Raw genomic sequence first — 13,554 nt, forward strand, 5'->3', positions numbered from 1 at the left:
GAGTGTGTATATATAGTCTAGTGAGTGTGTATATAGTGTGTATATATAGTCTAGTGAGTGTGTATATAGTGTGTATATAAAGTCTAGTGAGTGTTTATATATAATCTAGTGAGTGTGTATATATAGTCTAGTGAGTGTGTATATAGTGTGTATATATAGTCTAGTGAGTGTGTATATAGTGTGTATATATAGTCTAGTTAGTGTGTATATATAGTGTGCATATATAGTCTAGTGAGTGTGTATATAGTGTGTATATATAGTCTAGTGAATGTGTATATAGTGTGTATATATAGTCTAGTGAGTGTGTATATAGTGTGTATATATAGTCTAGTGAGTGTGTATATAGTGTGTATATATAGTCTAGTGAGTGTGTATACATAGTCTAGTGAGTGTGTATATAGTGTGTATATATAATCTAGTGAGTGTGTATATAGTGTGTATATATAGTCTAGTGAGTGTGTATATAGTGTGTATATATAGTCTAGTGAGTGTGTATATAGTGTGTATATATAGTCTAGTGAGTGTGTATATAGTGTATATATAGTCTAGTGAGTGTGTATATATAGTCTAGTGAGTGTGTATATATAGTCTAGTGAGTGTGTATATAGTGTGTATATATAGTCTAGTGAGTGTGTATATAGTGTGTATATAAAGTCTAGTGAGTGTTTATATATAATCTAGTGAGTGTGTATATATAGTCTAGTGAGTGTGTATATAGTGTGTATATATAGTCTAGTGAGTGTGTATATATAGTCTAGTGAGTGTGTATATATAGTCTAGTTAGTGTGTATATATAGTGTGTATATATAGTCTAGTGAGTGTGTAAATAGTGTGTATATATAGTCTAGTGAGTGTGTATATAGTGTGTATATATAGTCTAGTGAGTGTGTATATAGTGTGTATATATAGTCTAGTCAGTGTGTATATATAGTCTAGTGAGTGTGTATATAGTGTGCATATATAATCTAGTGAGTGTGTATATAGTGTGTATATATAGTCTAGTGAGTGTGTATATAGTGTGTATATATAGTCTAGTGAGTGTGTATATATAGTCTAGTGAGTGTGTATATAGTGTGTATATATAGTCTAGTGAGTGTATATATAGTGTGTATATATAGTCTAGTGAGTGTGTATATAGTGTGTATATATAGTCTAGTGAGTGTGTATATATAGTGTATATATAGTCTAGTGAGTGTGTATATATAGTCTAGTGAGTGTGTATATAGTGTGTATATATAGTCTAGTGAGTGTGTATATATAGTCTAGTGAGTGTGTATATAGTGTGTATATATAGTCTAGTGAGTGTGTATATAGTGTGTATATATAGTATAGTGAGTGTGTATATAGTGTGTATATATAGTATAGTGAGTGTGTATATAGTGTGTATGTATAGTCTAGTGAGTTTGTATATAGTGTGTATATATAGTCTAGTGAGTGTGTATATAGTGTGTATATATAGTCTAGTGAGTGTGTATATAGTGTGTATATATAGTATAGTGAGTGTGTATATAGTGTGTATATATAGTATAGTGAGTGTGTATATAGTGTGTATATATAGTCTAGTGAGTGTGTATATAGTGTGTATATATAGTATAGTGAGTGTGTATATAGTGTGTATATATAGTCTAGTGAGTGTGTATATAGTGTGTATATATAGTATAGTGAGTGTGTATATAGTGTGTATATATAGTATAGTGAGTGTGTATATAGTGTGTATATATAGTCTAGTGAGTGTATATATAGTCTAGTGAGTGTGTATATAGTGTGTATATATAGTCTAGTGAGTGTTTATAAAGTGTATATATAGTCTAGTGAGTGTGTATATATAGTCTAGTGAGTGTGTATATAGTGTGTATATATAGTCTAGTGAGTGTGTATATATATAGTCTAGTGAGTGTGTATATAGTGTGTATATATAGTCTAGTGAGTGTGTATATAGTGTGTATATAAAGTCTAGTGAGTGTTTATATATAATCTAGTGAGTGTGTATATATAGTCTAGTGAGTGTGTATATAGTGTGTATATATAGTCTAGTGAGTGTGTATATAGTGTGTATATATAGTCTAGTTAGTGTGTATATATAGTGTGCATATATAGTCTAGTGAGTGTGTATATAGTGTGTATATAAAGTCTAGTGAGTGTGTATATAGTGTGTATATATAGTCTAGTTAGTGTGTATATATAGTGTGCATATATAGTCTAGTGAGTGTGTATATAGTGTGTATATATAGTCTAGTGAGTGTGTATATAGTGTGTATATATAGTCTAGTGAGTGTGTATATAGTGTGTATATATAGTCTAGTGAGTGTGTATATAGTGTGTATATATAGTCTAGTGAGTGTGTATATATAGTCTAGTGAGTGTGTATATAGTGTGTATATATAATCTAGTGAGTGTGTATATAGTGTGTATATATAGTCTAGTGAGTGTGTATATAGTGTGTATATATAGTCTAGTGAGTGTGTATATAGTGTATATATAGTCTAGTGAGTGTGTATATATAGTCTAGTGAGTGTGTATATATAGTCTAGTGAGTGTGTATATAGTGTGTATATACAGTCTAGTGAGTGTGTATATAGTGTGTATATAAAGTCTAGTGAGTGTTTATATATAATCTAGTGAGTGTGTATATATAGTCTAGTGAGTGTGTATATAGTGTGTATATACAGTGGGGAAAAAAAGTATTTAGTCAGCCACCAATTGTGCAAGTTCTCCCACTTAAAAAGATGAGAGAGGCCTGTAATTTTCATCATAGGTACACGTCAACTATGACAGACAAATTGAGAAAAAAAATCCAGAAAATCACATTGTAGGATTTTTAATGAATTTATTTGCAAATTATGGTGGAAAATAAGTATTTGGTCACCTACAAACAAGCAAGATTTCTGGCTCTCACAGACCTGTAACTTCTTCTTTAAGAGGCTCCTCTGTCCTCCACTCGTTACCTGTATTAATGGCACCTGTTTGAACTTGTTATCAGTATAAAAGACACCTGTCCACTACCTCAAACAGTCACACTCCAAACCCCACTATGGCCAAGACCAAAGAGCTGTCAAAGGACACCAGAAACAAAATTGTAGACCTGCACCAGGCTGGGAAGACTGAATCTGCAATAGGTAAGCAGCTTGGTTTGAAGAAATCAACTGTGGGAGCAATTATTAGAAAATGGAAGACATACAAGACCACTGATAATCTCCCTCGATCTGGGGCTCCACGCAAGATCTCACCCGTGGGGTCAAAATGATCACAAGAATGGTGAGCAAAAATCCCAGAACCACACGGGGGACCTAGTGAATGACCTGCAGAGAGCTGGGACCAAAGTAACAAAGCCTACCATCAGTAACACACTACACCGCCAGGGACTCAAATCCTGCAGTGCGAGACGTGTCCCCCTGCTTAAGCCAGTACATGTCCAGGCCCGTCTGAAGTTTGCTAAAGTGCATTTGGATTATCCAGAAGAGGATTGGGAGAATGTCATATGGTCAGATGGAACCAAAATATAACTTTTGGTAAAAACTCAACTCGTCGTGTTTGGAGGACAAAGAATGCTGAGTTGCATCCAAAGAACACCATACCTACTGTGAAGCATGGGGGTGGAAACATCATGCTTTGGGTCTGTTTTTCTGCAAAGGGACCAGGACGACTGATCCATGTAAAGGAAAGACTGAATGGGGCCATGTATCGTGAGATTTTGAGTGAAAACCTCCTTCCATCAGCAAGGGCATTGAAGATGAAACGTGGCTGGGTCTTTCAGCATGACAATGATCCCAAACACACCGCCCGGGCAACGAAGGAGTGGCTTCGTAAGAAGCATTTCAAGGTCCTGGAGTGGCCTAGCCAGTCTCCAGATCTCAACCCCATAGAAAATCTTTGGAGGGAGTTGAAAGTCCGTGTTGCCCAGCGACAGCCCCAAAACGTCACTGCTCTAGAGGAGATCTGCATGGAGGAATGGGCCAAAATACCAGCAACAGTGTGTGAAAACCTTGTGAAGACTTACAGAAAACGTTTGACCTGTGTCATTGCCAACAAAGGGTATATAACAAAGTATTGAGAAACTTTTGTTATTGACCAAATACTTATTTTTCACCATAATTAGCAAATAAATTCATTAAAAATCCTACAATGTGATTTTCTGGATATTTTTTTCTCATTTTGTCTGTCATAGTTGACGAGTACCTATGATGAAAATTACAGGCCTCTCTCATCTTTTAAAGTGGGAGAACTTGCACAATTGGTGGCTGACTAAATACTTTTTTCCCCCACTGTATAGTCTAGTGAGTGTGTATATATAGTCTAGTTAGTGTGTATATATAGTGTGTATATATAGTCTAGTGAGTGTGTATATAGTGTGTAAATATAGTCTAGTGAGTGTGTATATAGTGTGTATATATAGTCTAGTGAGTGTGTATATAGTGTGTATATATAGTCTAGTGAGTGTGTATATAGTGTGTATATATAGTCTAGTGAGTGTGTATATATAGTCTAGTGAGTGTGTATATAGTGTGTATATATAATCTAGTGAGTGTGTATATAGTGTGTATATATAGTCTAGTGAGTGTGTATATAGTGTGTATATATAGTCTAGTGAGTGTGTATATAGTGTGTATATATAGTCTAGTGAGTGTGTATATAGTGTGTATATAGTCTAGTGAGTGTGTGTATAGTGTGTATATATAGTTTAGTGAGTGTTTATATAGTGTGTATATAGTGTGTATATATAGTCTAGTGAGTGTGTATATAGTGTGTATATATAGTCTAGTGAGTGTGTATATAGTGTGTATATATAGTCTAGTGAGTGTGTATATAGTGGGTATATATAGTCTAGTGAGTGTGTATATAGTGTGTATATATAGTCTAGTGAGTGTGTATATAGTGTGTATATATAGTCTAGTGAGTGTGTATATAGTGTGTATATATAGTTTAGTGAGTGTTTATATAGTGTGTATATAGTGTGTATATATAGTCTAGTGAGTGTGTATATAGTGTGTATATATAGTCTAGTGAGTGTGTATATAGTGTGTATATATAGTCTAGTGAGTGTGTATATAGTGTGTATATATAGTCTAGTGAGTGTGTATATAGTGTGTATATATAGTCTAGTGAGTGTGTATATAGTGTGTATATAGTCTAGTGATTGTGTATATAGTGTGTATATATTGTCTAGTGAGTGTGTATATAGTGTGTATATATAGTCTAGTGAGTGTGTATATATAGTCTAGTGAGTGTGTATATAGTGTGTATATATAGTCTAGTGAGTGTGTATATAGTGTGTGTATATATAGTCTAGTGAGTGTGTATATAGTGTGTATATATAGTCTAGTGAGTGTGTATATAGTGTGTATATAGTCTAGTGAGTGTGTATATAGTGTGTATATATAGTCTAGTGAGTGTGTATATAGTGTGTATATATAGTCTAGTGAGTGTGTATATATAGTCTAGTGAGTGTGTATATAGTGTGTATATATAGTCTAGTGAGTGTGTATATAGTGTGTATATATAGTTTAGTGAGTGTTTATATAGTGTGTATATAGTGTGTATATATAGTCTAGTGAGTGTGTATATAGTGTGTATATATAGTCTAGTGAGTGTGTATATAGTGTGTATATATAGTATAGTGAGTGTGTATATATAGTGTGTATATATAGTCTAGTGAGTGTGTATATAGTGTGTATATATAGTCTAGTGAGTGTGTATATAGTGTTTATATATAGTTTAGTGAGTGTTTATATAGTGTGTTTATAGTGTGTATATATAGTCTAGTGAGTGTGTATATAGTGTGTATATATAGTCTAGTGAGTGTGTATATAGTGTGTATATATAGTCTAGTGAGTGTGTATATAGTGTGTATATAGTGTGTATATATAGTCTAGTGAGTGTGTATATAGTGTGTATATATAGTCTAGTGAGTGTGTATATAGTGTGTATATAGTGTGTATATATAGTCTAGTGAGTGTGTATATAGTGTGTATATATAGTCTAGTGAGTGTGTATATATAGTCTAGTGAGTGTGTATATATAGTCTAGTGAGTGTGTATATAGTGTGTATATATAGTCTAGTGAGTGTGTATATAGTGTGTATATATAGTCTAGTGAGTGTGTATATATAGTCTAGTGAGTGTGTATATAGTGTGTATATATAGTCTAGTGAGTGTGTATATAGTGTGTATATATAGTATAGTGAGTGTGTATATATAGTGTGTATATATAGTCTAGTGAGTGTGTATATAGTGTGTATATATAGTCTAGTGAGTGTGTATATAGTGTGTATATATAGTTTAGTGAGTGTTTATATAGTGTGTTTATAGTGTGTATATATAGTCTAGTGAGTGTGTATATAGTGTGTATATATAGTCTAGTGAGTGTGTATATAGTGTGTATATATAGTCTAGTGAGTGTGTATATAGTGTGTATATAGTGTGTATATATAGTCTAGTGAGTGTGTATATAGTGTGTATATATAGTCTAGTGAGTGTGTATATAGTGTGTATATAGTGTGTATATATAGTCTAGTGAGTGTGTATATAGTGTGTATATATAGTCTAGTGAGTGTGTATATATAGTCTAGTGAGTGTGTATATATAGTCTAGTGAGTGTGTATATAGTGTGTATATATAGTCTAGTGAGTGTGTATATAGTGTGTGTATATATAGTCTAGTGAGTGTGTATATATAGTCTAGTGAGTGTGTATATAGTGTGTATATATAGTCTAGTGAGTGTGTATATAGTGTGTATATAGTGTGTATATAGTCTAGTGAGTGTGTATATAGTGTGTATATATAGTCTAGTGAGTGTGTATATATAGTCTAGTGAGTGTGTATATAGTGTGTATATATAGTCTAGTGAGTGTGTATATAGTGTGTATATATAGTTTAGTGAGTGTTTATATATTATCTAGTGAGTGTGTATATATAGTCTGTGTAATCTGAGGGAAATATGTGACAGAATTAAAATTTAAATGAGAAAGAAACGCTACAACGACCAAAAGCCAACAGGTAGGCTACTATTTAGGATCTGAATGTAGTTGTTATGTTACTGTAGGATGGTGAGTAGCAGTAGCCCTATCGCTAGCCTCCATTAGCCTAGCTAGCTAGCTAGCTTCTCTCAGTTTGATAGAGTCAAGACAGGTACTATGTAATCAGATGGGATGATAACTGACTATAAACACACACACGCACACACGCACACACGCACACACACACACACACACACAGTATGGTCTCTGCTCCAGCTGCACACACTGTGCCCCTCTCCCCCTCTCCCCCTCTCCCCCTTTCACCCGTAGGGACAGCCAGTGGAACGACCAACCAGAACAGTAACACCTACAGAGAGATGAACCCGGAGAAGAGTCCCCTAAGCAAGCCGGTCCTGAGGCTCTGTTCACAAACACAAACAGACCCCACAGAGCCCCAGGACCAGTGGCGGCTCCTGAAAAAATTCTCAGGAGGGGCAATTTTTCTGATGATTTAGGTGACCTACACACATTTAAAAAAAAGATATGTCCAGCAACAACATGAAGACAGGGGCAGCATATAAGTCAATACCAGAAGCATTTATTGACTGATCTCAAAAGTGTTGGCTTACCAGGGTTGGTGGAGCCCTCAGTTTCATCTTTGCCTCGCAAAGCTAACTCAAACACTCCGCAAAACTTCACACACTGGATTAGCCGGCTGAGGATGTGGCGGTTCTTGCTAATGTCGTAGTAAATATATTTGTTATAGTGAATATGGAATATGATATGTTGAGTAAAATGTTGTGCTAAGATCTATTTAGGTCAGGAGCTGGTTATAAGTTCTGTTCCTATCCAATAACAATGGACAAAAGGGTCCTATCTTGTCAGCCTTGTCAGCAGGTGGCCAAGGACAACACCCACGCCATAGGCCTCTCAGTTCTTCCAACTCACGAGTTCTTGCTCTGAGGACACACACACACACAAACACACACACACACACACACATCATCACTGTTAAACACACACACACACACACACACACATCATCACTGTTAAACACACACACACACACACACACACAAAAATCCCTCTCTTAGGCTGAAATTTGAAGACAGAGAACCCGACTCAGAGCCAATGCAACAGTGACAGTAGCCTGGAGGTGACCTCGCCCAACTCATCAGGACCAATCAGAAGATCAGAACTACTAGATTGAACCTACTTCATTTATTGCATAAAATGTCTGCACACAATGTTTCGGGGCTCTCTTCAGATAATAATAATAATAATAATAATAATGCCATTTAGCAGACGCTTTTATCCAAAGCGACTTACAGTCATGCGTGCATACATTTTTGTGTATGGGTGGTCCCGGGGATCGAACCCACTACCTTGGCGTTACAAGCACCATGCTCTACCAGCTGAGCTACAGAAAGTGGATACTCATGGATGCGCATTGCAATTGTAAAATGTCAACACAATTGGAGACACCACGTCATTTTTGGAGACATGTTATTGACAGTAAACTATTGTAGATGCGACTGCTAACTAAATAAAACATTTTAGCTGGCTAGCTAATCATCTTAGCTAAATGTGGGGCAAACAATTCAGTTATTTACCGTTAATTTGAGGGATTGGGGTGAAATAAATCGAGTTACATAGTGATACTTTACGATATACTGTATTGACAATATCGCAATATTTTAGCGCTAGTTGGCTGTACCTGCACCAAAACACCATTATTGTTCCTTCATAGCTTGTTCTCAATCTTTTCACATTGGGAGCCAATTAGTTTTCAGCACTTTTATTTCCATGACTGATCAAAACTCGTTCTCATGGCTTTCTGATCCCTCTGCAACAGACATATGGTGCGCAATAAAATCACAGTATCGAATCGCAATACGTATAGAATCATGAGACTCGCAATGCTGATGCATATATCTTATCGTGAGGTTCCTGGCAATTCCCAGCCCAAGTTCATTTGCCACAACAAATCTCTTCGCTAGCAAACGCTAATATTTTGGTAAGTGATGCAAATAGTGAACTATGTAGGGCCAGGATGTAAAATATATGTAGCTGCAGCAATTTCTCTTATCTGATATGGTAAGTAATGGGGCTTAATTTATAGCTCCCTAAGAGTTTGATGAACGGGTCCGTGAACGCGATTCCAGATATATTTACCTCTGAATAAACTGCCTTTATTACACCATATCCACATCCAGTAAACTTGTGATTATCAACACTAACCTCATCGTTGTGGCGGCGGACAGCTAGCCTGTATCCCTCGTCATCCAGTTGAGTGAGTGGCAATGTCTTTTTTCGTTCAGTACCAATTTTTGGAAAATCCTCGGGTGTAGGACTTTCCGCCTTTAGTAGAAACCTGTTGAATTATTAAATTTGGTCTGGGAGGTCCTAATTGTTTCGTTGCCGATTTATCTTCATTTGTTCGCCGACAAAAGGAACTTCTTTCAAAGACACAATCGAGTTGGACTGAAGCCTAGCCATTTTGATAGTAGTAGTGAATTGATTGAGGCTGCTACCTGGTCTTTTCTTAGTTACGTTCATTCGTGGTTACGTTATGTATGACGAAAGCGCGTAAGTGCAAGCCCACAGACACCCATAGAGAATGTATTGAAAGCTTTGAAATGTGAAACAAATAGATTTTACATGACAGGCTACGAGAGACTTCTGGGCGATTTTCAACCTGACTGAAATCGCCCAAAAAACGGGCGGGGCCATTTGAAGCACGACTTTAGCCTGATTTGACATTTAGTGGCTGTCAGATCAGACGTGAACACTGATAACTGCTGTTGCCGTGATATAATTTTTTATAAATTTATAATTTTTTAAAATAATTATTTATTTTTTTATTTTTTTATAATTGATTAGAAAAAAAATCCCTTCCTTTTCCCGTTTGGCAGTGCGTCGCCCATATCGCCCTATTGAACAAGCCGTCCCTGCCCAGGACAGCAACAAAAAAACAGAGCAAACTAGAATGCTTTTTGGCTCTAAACAGAGAGTACACAGTGGCAGAAAACCTGACCACCGTGACTGACCCAAAATTAAGGAAAGCTTTGACTATGTACAGACTCAGTGAGCATAGCCTTGCTATTGAGAAAGGCCGCCGTAGGCAGACCTGGCTCTCAAGAGAAGACAGGCTATGTGCACACTGCCCACAAAAATGAGGTGTGTTAATGTGTTTGTGTTTACCCCAGTATGAATCCCCAGACCCAGGGCAGGCCCATCAGGAAGTGAGACATCACAGCGACTGTCGAGGCCTCCACTGTACACGGTCCTACTGCCAGACGCACACACACCGCCTTGAGCCTGCGGAGAGCCTGGTGAGAACACACACACACCTTTAGCTATGCAACTCCATAGAGAAAACACACACACACCTTTAGCTATGCAACTCCATAGAGAAAACACACACACACCTTTAGCTATGCAACTCCATAGAGAAAACACACACACACCTTTAGCTATGCAACTCCATAGAGAAAACACACACACACACCTTTAGCTATGCAACTCCCTCTCTCTCTCTCTCTCTCTCTCTCTCTCTCTCTGTCTCTGTCTCTGTCTCTCTCTCTCTCTGTCTCTCTCTCTCTCTCTCTCTCAATTTCAATTTAAGGGCTTTATTGGCATGGAAAACGTGTGTTAACATTGCCAAAGCAAGTGAAGTAGATAATAAACAAAAGTGAAATAAACAATAAATATTAACAGTAAACATTACACTCAGAAGTTTCAAAAGAATAAAGACATTTCAAATGTCATATTATGTCTATATACAGTGTTGTAATGATGTGCAAATAGTTAAAGTACAAATGGGAAAATAAATAAACATAAATATGGGTTGTATTTACAGTGGTGTTTGTTCTTCACTGGTTGCCCTTTTCTTGTGGCAACAGGTCACAAATCTTGCTGCTGTGATGGCACGCTGTGGTATTTCACCCAGTAGATATGGGAGTTTATCAAAATTGGGTTTGTTTTCGAATTCTTTGTGGATCGCTGTAATCTGAGGGAAATATGTGTCTCTAATATGGTCATACATTTGGCAGGAGGTTCTCTCTCAGGAGAGGTTCTCTCTCTCTCTCTCTCTCTCTCTCTCTCTCTCTCTCTCTCTCTCTCTCTCTCTCTCTCTCTCTCTCTCTCTCTCTCTCTCTCTCTCTCTCTCTCTCTCTCCCTCCCTCCCTCCCTCCTGTACCGAAGGGTCGAGGCCCAGTCCAGCACGGGTCAGTATGATGGCCAGAGCGATGTTCCTCAGAGCTGCTGACCAGGCCTGCTCAATGTGGACCGCCTCCGTTACATACGGGACGTTACGCAGCACCAGACCAGCCAGCAACATACCTGTATACACACACACAAACACACACACACACACACACACACACACACACACACACACACACACACACACACACACACACACACTCACACACACTCACACACACTCACACACACACTCACACACACACACACACACACACACACACACACACACACACACACACACACACACACACACACACACACACACACACACACACACACACAGCATCAGTTACATACGTGACGTTACACAGCAGTAGACCAGCTAGTAACATGCCTAAGAGACACATAAGTTTAGTACATAAGTTTAGTCGTCCTGTGTGGCTGAGTTGGCAAGAGTATAGCGTTACAAATGCCAGGATACTGTGTTCCATTCCTACTGGGGCCATAATAATAATAATCTGTGTTCCATTCCTACTGGGGCCATAATAATAATAATCTGTGTTCCATTCCTGCTGGGGCCATAATAATAATAATCTGTGTTCCATTCCTACTGGGGCCATAATAATAATAATCTGTGTTCCATTCCTGCTGGGGCCATAATAATAATAATCTGTGTTCCATTCCTGCTGGGGCCATAATAATAATAATCTGTGTTCCATTCCTACTGGGGCCATAATAATAATAATCTGTGTTCCATTCCTACTGGGGCCATAATAATAATAATCTGTGTTCCATTCCTACTGGGGCCATAATAATAATCTGTGTTCCATTCCTGCTGGGGCCATAATAATAATGATCTGTGTTCCATTCCTACTGGGGCCATTATAATAATAATCTGTGTTCCATTCCTACTGGGGCCATTATAATAATAATCTGTGTTCCATTCCTACTGGGGCCATAATAATAATAATCTGTGTTCCATTCCTGCTGGGGCCATAATAATAATAATCTGTGTTCCATTCCTGCTGGGGCCATAATAATAATAATCTGTGTTCCATTCCTACTGGGGCCATAATAATAATAATCTGTGTTCCATTCCTACTGGGGCCATAATAATAATAATCTGTGTTCCATTCCTACTGGGGCCATAATAATAATAATCTGTGTTCCATTCCTACTGGGGCCATAATAATAATAATCTGTGTTCTGTCATCTGTATCTGGCTGTGGTCGGGAGAGGTTGTGTTTTCTCTAGCAGGAGGTAAGCTTGGCTTCTTATATGGTGTTGAGTAAAGCTTAAACCATGTATTTAGATCGTAGGTAGGTAGTTGTAGTTAGGTATTGTAGGTAGTTTATTTAGGTAGTTATTTAGGTAGTTATTGTAGGTTTCCGTAGGTAATTATTGTAGCTAAGTATTGTTTACGGCGGAGCCCGGCGAAGCACGAGGCTAGCTAGCTAGCGGGTAGCTACTGGTAACGTTTAGCAACGGTGGAGAGTTGTTTCCAATGTTATTTCACGCTTAAGAGTACCTGTAATTAAGCCAGCTAGCTACCTACCATTCAGCCGTTTTTTCTAACCTCATTATATGAGCCATCAACGTTAGGTAGTTAGTAGCTACTGTACTTAATTACACCTACTGATTGCAGAAGACAAATGTTAGCTGGCGTCGGGTAAGTTTGGCGTTATACATAGCTTGGGCTTTGTCGAGTAAGGCTTAATCATGTATTTAGATTGTAGTTAGGTATTGTAGATAGGCCCGCAGCACGAAGCTAGCTAGCTAGCCGTTTTTTCAAACAAAGTCAACACAGTAGCCATTGCTAGCTAGCCAACACGACCAGCTAACTGTACTGCAGTAGCTAAATACAATATATTTGTGCTAGCTAGCCAACGTTTAATTTTTGCTGCGTTATGAAAGGAACTAGACACGGACACGAATTATCTGTTTAGTGTGTTAACACACTATTGGTAGTTTGTTGTAACCAAGTATTGGTGCTAAACTGTGTGTTATTGGATGCTAGCATGCTAGTTAGCTATGGCGTCATAGTTAGGCATCGTGGGCTGTTGTGGGTAGTTATTGTAGGTTAGCATTGTTTTCGGCGGTGCCGGGTGTAGCACGAAGCTAGCTAGCTAGCCGTTTTTCAAACAAAGTCAACACAGTAGCCATTGCTAGCTAGCCAACACGACCAGCTAACTGTACTGTAGTAGCTAAATACAATATACTTGTGCTAGCTAGCCAACGTTTAATTATTGCTGCGTTATGAAAGGAACTAGACACGGACACGAATTATCTGTTTAGTGTGTTAACACACTATTGGTAGTTTGTTGTAACCAAGTATTGGTGCTAAACTGTGTGTTATTGGATGCTAGCATGCTAGTTAGCTATGGTGTCATAGT

General features: G+C 37.5%; 1 protein-coding gene across 1 annotated transcript in view; it reads right to left on the reverse strand.

The window, feature by feature from the left end:
• The window catches only part of LOC121571010 (sodium/hydrogen exchanger 9B2-like), a 148,332-nt gene that overhangs the window by 127,760 nt on the left and 7,018 nt on the right, over window positions 1–13,554 (reverse strand). The window contains exons 2-3 of the mRNA XM_045221716.1: window positions 11,154–11,296; window positions 10,157–10,284 (exon numbers count right to left, since the gene is read on the reverse strand). Of these exons, the coding sequence (XP_045077651.1) occupies window positions 10,157–10,284; window positions 11,154–11,294 (269 nt within the window). The 5' untranslated portion in view covers window positions 11,295–11,296. The remainder of the gene's footprint in view (window positions 1–10,156; window positions 10,285–11,153; window positions 11,297–13,554) is intronic.

The sequence above is a fragment of the Coregonus clupeaformis genome, chromosome 8 (assembly GCF_020615455.1).
Source record: "Coregonus clupeaformis isolate EN_2021a chromosome 8, ASM2061545v1, whole genome shotgun sequence".
Classification (NCBI taxonomy): Eukaryota; Metazoa; Chordata; class Actinopteri; order Salmoniformes; family Salmonidae; genus Coregonus; species Coregonus clupeaformis.